General features: G+C 50.8%; 1 protein-coding gene across 2 annotated transcripts; it reads right to left on the reverse strand.

Annotated features, from left to right (window-relative positions):
• Positions 1-255: 255 nt before the first annotated feature.
• On the reverse strand, positions 256-3,980 carry LOC123110143 (dihydroceramide fatty acyl 2-hydroxylase FAH1). Of its 2 annotated transcripts, none has more exons than XM_044530598.1 (8): positions 3,851-3,980; positions 2,291-2,365; positions 1,786-1,878; positions 1,510-1,706; positions 1,321-1,426; positions 913-1,059; positions 671-824; positions 256-571 (listed from the first exon to the last, which is right to left on the reverse strand). In XM_044530598.1, the coding sequence occupies exons 2-7, from the start codon at positions 2,339-2,341 to the stop codon at positions 705-707; spliced, it is 714 nt and encodes a 237-aa protein (XP_044386533.1). In that variant the 5' UTR covers positions 2,342-2,365; positions 3,851-3,980; the 3' UTR covers positions 256-571; positions 671-704. The 2 variants fall into 2 exon arrangements, with proteins under 2 accessions (XP_044386533.1, XP_044386534.1); XM_044530599.1 differs by having other exon boundaries at positions 2,291-2,359; positions 3,851-3,940.
• Positions 3,981-6,593: the final 2,613 nt, after the last annotated feature.

Genomic DNA, 6,593 nt, shown 5'->3' on the forward strand with positions numbered 1-6,593 from the left:
ACCAACTCATGACATGGCTTTTATTTCTCTAAATGAAAACGTCTGGCGGCCCTAGATCATAATCACTTGATGTAATAGCTTTTTTCAGAACCGTCGAATCTATCTCCAGAATCACCTGCTTACACACCATTTGTTGAGGCGATTCGCACCGCCTTGCTTACAAAGTACAACCGAGTCACTTGAACCGTTTGAAATCAGACGAAACTTAACCGAGGGAACCCGCGAAAAGATAAAAAGCAGTAAAGGCCGGCGATGGAAAGAAAACCGAACGGTTCGCTGAATACTGGCAAAAGCTGGTGAAACTTACAACAAACATATCAAGCAATGCATGCAATTACTTACTTTGTCCCAAAAATTATACTGGCCACCAACAGCCACAAATGAAGGACGCTGGTGCTATACTATTAGATAGATATAAAAACCTCTCTGTACACATGACAACATATGCTCAAGTCTGGAACCACTCTATTCGCGACGCATCATCAAGGATGTGACATAAGCACTTCGGTGACATCTCCGATTAATTGTTTGTTCATCCGTCCGTTCAATCTGTCATCAACCACTGGACAGTCTGCATGAGCAACGTGGTATTTATTAGTCTTCCCCTACCTTCCCTCGACACGGGCCGAGGTCGGTAATGGAATGGGAATGGGAATGGTGCGAGCCTGACCTTGATATTTGGCGCTGCAAGGTGGTACAACAACTCAAGAGCTCTTGTCGGCGGTTTTCGTTGAAGGCAGCGTTCCAAATACGTGGTCCCACAGGGTCGATGTGATTCCAAAGCCCTTGTTTTGGATTCTGAAGTGATGGTTCAGATGGTATTTCTGATATGCAGCACAAACAACATGTTAGTTGGTGCACAAAGAGATGGGGGTACTCTGATAAGCAGCTTCAGGATGAGATAATAAGCACCTTGAGATATTTTGCAGGATCGAATGAGGGCTGTGCGTGATGCAGGTAGTAGTGTGTGCAATCATAGATCACGTAACCCAACAGGCCACCTCCAAACACGCCAGGAGTGGTAGTTGTAGTAGTGAAGAGCCTGACAAAATTCCAGAACTGGATGGACAAGAACAGCATGAAAAATAAATACAGCATATGGTAGAACAAAAATGGTAAGTTAAATACACGTTCTTTCGCAATCCTGCAGAGGGCATCCAACTCGGTTCGAATGGCTAACACTCTTTCATGTACAGGCAGGCAGTAAAAGGCTAAAGCAGTATATAGAACAAATGCGGAAAAGTGTTGCCATGCTTCAGTTGATGGGTGCCACTAACAGTGTTGTCCTGACATTTTACCAATGAGGAAGATTATATTTACCGGATAGCACAAGATGGCTGCTGCAGTTGGCGGAAATACAAGTCGAAGCCCATCCATTGGATGCTTGTGATGGCATCCATGCAGAAGATAATGAGCCGTGTTTGTCCTGCCATGCCGAAACAGCTCTGATCAGGAGATGGTCGTCTCATCTGTTAAGACTTATAAGCAGTAAATGGGAGCACAACTTACCAGTAACTTTTAGTGTCTATGTGGAACAGGTACCGATGCAGCACGTATTCAACCAGTGTCCAGATAAATATTCCTGCCACAACCATCAGCGCTACTTGTGGAACTGTGTGGCCCATTTGGATCGATGTATTCAGGCACCAGCAAACAACAGGCAACCAAATGAGAGGAACTGCCCACCATTTCGTACGTGTTAAGAACTGAAATGAGCCATTCATCAGAACATAATGTCCGAAATTTCAGATAGATGAAGTGCAAAAGAAAAAACAGAATGTTCACCTCCAATACATCATTGGCAAAAAACCGTGGCCCCTCCTTGCTGACGATTGGCTGGTGAACCCAGTCCTGATACTGTTCCTCCAGATGACCAACCTGAAAAATTACCAGCCAAATATTTGAATACATAATCAAAGAGCAGGCCTGGATTTGAACTGCACCCAAACACCAAAGCTTAAACAGAAAAATTAGGCAACAGTCATGATCAAAGATACATCACAATTTAATTATCAGGACTTCTATGGCTTCTCAATTTAATTATCATAAATTACATTTATTAATACATAAAAATATGTACTCTACATCTTTGGGATGAGCAAACAATGTGCTATAAGAACTAACAGCACCTGTAGCTACGAACTCTTAGTCATCTATACTCTACACTGAATTATTCCTTTGGAAAATCAACTTATACCATAATTCTTTTATTAAAAGAACATAAGGCCAATATGCCAAATAGGCACTCAGAGTTGGAAAACAGAGCAAAATTAAATACGGGCACATTTACCTGAAATACAAGAGGCTTGTCCAAATCGACGGTAAAGGCTTGTGCAACCATTGTCTTGGACTGTGATTACTGTTGCTGTACATAAGAAAAAATAAGAATAGAGGTATTTCATACAAAAGGTCAAGAAATGTAGAACAAATAAATGATACTACAAAATACATTCAAATCCATGCAGGGCAAGACGAACTAATGGGATCACTACCGTTGTGTGACTGCTATACATTCGCAGTTTGTACTATGTTCTGCATTTTTACTGTCCAAGCTGGGTAATTTTTAATTGACAGTCAAGTGACACCACACCACCATGCTCCCACATTTCTGTCATGATATGGACCCACCGGCCAGCTCTCAGTGCCCCCGATATTTAACAATTTGAGCAGCTGTTCTCAGCCAACCGATTGAACATTTAAACAAACAAAACAAAGGAGCAAGTGGGCATGACGCCCTGGCGTCACTATTCTACGAGTATCTTGGGCCCAAGGGCCGAATCAGGCCTTGGTCTCAGGGCGTGGCACAGCACCACAGACTGAGAATATCCTCAGATCGTCCAGATCACATGATCTGGTTTTCAGTCCATTCATTACAAAATAAAAAGGAAGAAAAAAAACTGAAATTCCAGTTCAGAGACAGGTGCACATGGGGGCGAAGCCTTTTTGCCATGTTACACAAATCCATGGCAATTTGACTCCACGGCATATTCTATCTAACAAAGCTGTGCAAGAATACAAGAGAGGCACAGCTCAGAACCCGGCTGTATGGCATCTCACGCCCCCCACTGGAATCCAAGGGGGAAAGCTGTGTGCCGGCTGGGGGATTGCTTAATCACAGCCCCCATTATGTGGACGTTAACATCGCTCGTTCCAACAGTTGGCCGGCTAAATAAAGAGCATAATCAAGCAAGCAGGCATCCCACTACGCGACCGAGATTAATTGTCGCCGCCGCGTCGATTCCGTGGCTTGCACAACAAAAACCTGATCGTGCTCACGCACGCATGGCGGCAAGCATGATTTCGGCAACTCTTTGCCTGGCTGGGCCTCGCCTCGCTCCCCCATTGTAAATTTCCCGAGAGTGGACGGCCGGCGAGCGCTCGTGGTAGCAATGATGGGTCGTCGCCCGGCCGCCCGCCCGTTGCGAATTTCAGGGGAATCTGAATGCTGACGAGCGCTTTGACTGGTATAAGCTTAGGGGCGAAGCAAGGAATCAGAGGTCGCTATCCGGCCACGGACGCACGCACGCACGCAAAGAGAAATATGCTATGCTCCAGAGCTCCCGGCGCTAAACCAGCGTCGCCGTCCACAGCCAAAGCGTGGAAAGACAGCTTCTTGCCCGAGGCGGGGCGGGGCGCTGTCGGCCGAAGAGAAAATTCCCAGATGCGTCAGCAGCTCCGCAGTGGACGCACGGCCTACTAGGCTAGGAGGGGCCGCCGACGACGCTGGCTCTCTGGCGAAGGGCGGCCGGCCGAGTAATGCGGCGGATCTGGCCGCCGTTTCCGCCCGGATCTAGCGGCTAGTGGAACGAAGTCCGAGACAGAGAGGGCGGGGCGGGGGAAAGGAGCGAACCTGCGCGGCGCAATGCCGTCCGCCGAAGGCGCCGGAGGGGGAGGGGCGGCGGGGGCCGGGCCGGGCCGGCGCGAGCGGCTGGGGGGCGCGCGGGGGAGGGAGGGAGGGAGGCCGGCCGCCGCTGCTGCTGGGGAGCTCGCTCGGAGATGGGAGGGGAGGGGTGGGGTGGGGTGGGGGTGCGCTTTAGTTATAGCGGAGACGACTTGGCATGGTGTGGTGTGCTGGTCTGCTGCTGGCGTTTGGATTTTTGTAGATCGCTCCCTCAGCTTTTGGGGTTTCGTAGGTTCGTCCCGTCATCCAAACCCGCTCACACGCCCTCTAACACACAGATTGCGCCATGTCATTGGATGCATGCATGTGAGAATTTTTTTGGATTTTCAGTTTTTAAAATGTTTTCTCTCTTAAGTGAAAAATCTGATTGAAGATCTGTTTTCACCACTAAATCCCTCGCGACGAGTTCTTTGAAACTAGGTCTCATATCAATATATTTCAACGAATTTTTTCGGGGTTAAAAGTTGGCATGTCTATTGTACATGAATTGCCATGATGTTTACATTGAAGTTGTCATGATATGTTTTAGCTATTTTTTCTACATTTAAAAATAAATATTGACATATTATAAAACGGGGAATTAAGGAACTAGACTTGTCATGAACCATAAACTAAAATTGAGATGATACATGCACTTAAAATTGTCATGGTTCATACAAAAAATAATTTTCATGATCAAAGTACTGGAATCGCCATCATCAAAAAACTAAAATTGCCACATGGCAACTTTAATTTAAGCACTATGGCAACTACAGTGTAAACATCATCGCAACTGTTGGGCAAAAAAAAATTCGTCTAAACATATCAACATGGGGTCTAGTTTTGGAGATCTCGTCGAGGTGGATTTAATGGTGAAAATGGATTTTTAATTCAATTTTTTAATTAGGAGATAAAACATTTTTAAGCCGAAAACCAAAAAGATTCATATTGATGTCATCTATTCATACGTGGCAAAATGACTGGTGATGGAGGCGTGTGGGCGATGTGTAAGATGCCACACGTGTGGACGTTAGTTTTTCGAAAATCAAATCCCATTAAGTGGAGATCTTGTATCGGGCTTTCTTTGGTAGGTGATGATTCAATGCTTAAGGTCCTTTGTACCAAGATTGGTGCGTCCTTCCTCTGGTTCGGAGCTCCTCGGCCGCTCCCGCGAGCGGCCAGGAGCTAACCCCAGCCGCCGCGAGCGTAACACCCCTCCGCCCCTCCTCCCCTCGCCGCCCGCGGCAGGCGTTGCCGGGCAAAGCCCGCGCGACGCGGCGGCGGCGGGGTCTCTTTCCTTCTCCTCTGGATGGTGCGGCGCGGGACGGCCACTCCAGCAGGTGCTCGCGGGGTGGGCACGGTGCTAGCACTCGCGCAGCGAGGAGGCGCAGGGGGCGGCGCTTGGAGGCGTGCTGCAGGCGCGCGGCGGCGCGGGGTCGCTCTGCTGGTGCGGATCTGACGCCCAGCGCAGTGCGCTGTGGATCTGTGGCCTGGGCAGGGCTGTGCAAGCGGCACGGCGGCGGCGCAAGAGGTCGTGCTGAGGCGCGGCAGCAGCGCAAGGGGGTCGTGCAGAGGCACGGTGGCGGGGAGGCCGCGGATCTGGCGGGTCCGCGCGCTTGAGAGGTGCGACGGCTGCTGCATCACGAGGTGGAGCCGGTGGACGTCGACCATGGGCCGGGGATGGTGTGCTGTGTAGTGCTTCGGATCTGCTCGGATCCGAAGGTGTGATGGAGCTCCGGGCGAAAGTCTAGCCCCGACTTTGGGTCGGTGCCGGCAACGATGGCGCCATGGTGTCACTCCCCTTCTTGAAGGCGTTGTCGTGGAGCTCCATTTCACGACTCTCCGGGAGAAATCCCTAGCTTCAGTGGTCGAAGCGGGCGTTGACGGCGGCTACGTCGTAACCTTCTTTGAGGCATCGCCTTGGAGAGTCAGCATTTGGCAATTTGCACGGATCTCTTCGTCGACGGGGACAGTGGACGTCGGGGCAGCGGCCCCGGGTGGTTTCTGATTATGCGTCGAGATGGCGATCTCGGGAACAATGCGAGTGGCAGCTCTATGAGGTGGGGCTCTGGCTTGACATTGGTTGGGTGGCATTCTTGTTCCGCTTGGGCGGTAGGGATGTCGGCTCGGTCGATGCGCCTCAGAGGAGGCGGTCTGACTTTACGTCGGGGCGGCGGCCCCGGATGTGGTGCGACATTCGTGGTCTGCGAGCGGTTGCCCTGAGCAGCGTGGGCTGCGGGCAGCTGGGTTGTGCGGCGTTGCTGCTCGAGGGGAGCGGTGGTATGTCGGGGCGGCGGCCCCGGAAGGCGGTGCCGGTTGATTGCGCTGGGCGCGATGGAGCGGTGGATGTTGGGGCGGCGGCCCCGAGAGAATCTCTGTGGCGACCAGACTCTTGTGGCAACGATGATGATGGGAGCGATGTCGGCGACGTGACAATGGTTGCGGTAGTCGGCTCTTCTCCGGCGTGTCCACGGTTTTGCCTCGGGTTGCTTGTTGCTGTGGAGTCGAAGCTGCGGCGGCGGGGCCCTATGGTGTGCAATGACTGGCTGTAGGTGCCCGTTCGGCGATCTTTCGTGGCGCCAGCTGTGTCTGGTTTTGTCCTTCTGAGTTCTTCGTCAGAGTCGGAGTTGCGTTGTCTGGCCGCAAGTTGACTTGTCGTCGATTAGGGTGGGCTTTGCCCTATGTGTTTCAGTCTATGGGAGTGGGCTTGGCC

This window comes from Triticum aestivum, chromosome 5B (assembly GCF_018294505.1).
Source record: "Triticum aestivum cultivar Chinese Spring chromosome 5B, IWGSC CS RefSeq v2.1, whole genome shotgun sequence".
NCBI lineage: Eukaryota > Viridiplantae > Streptophyta > Magnoliopsida > Poales > Poaceae > Triticum > Triticum aestivum.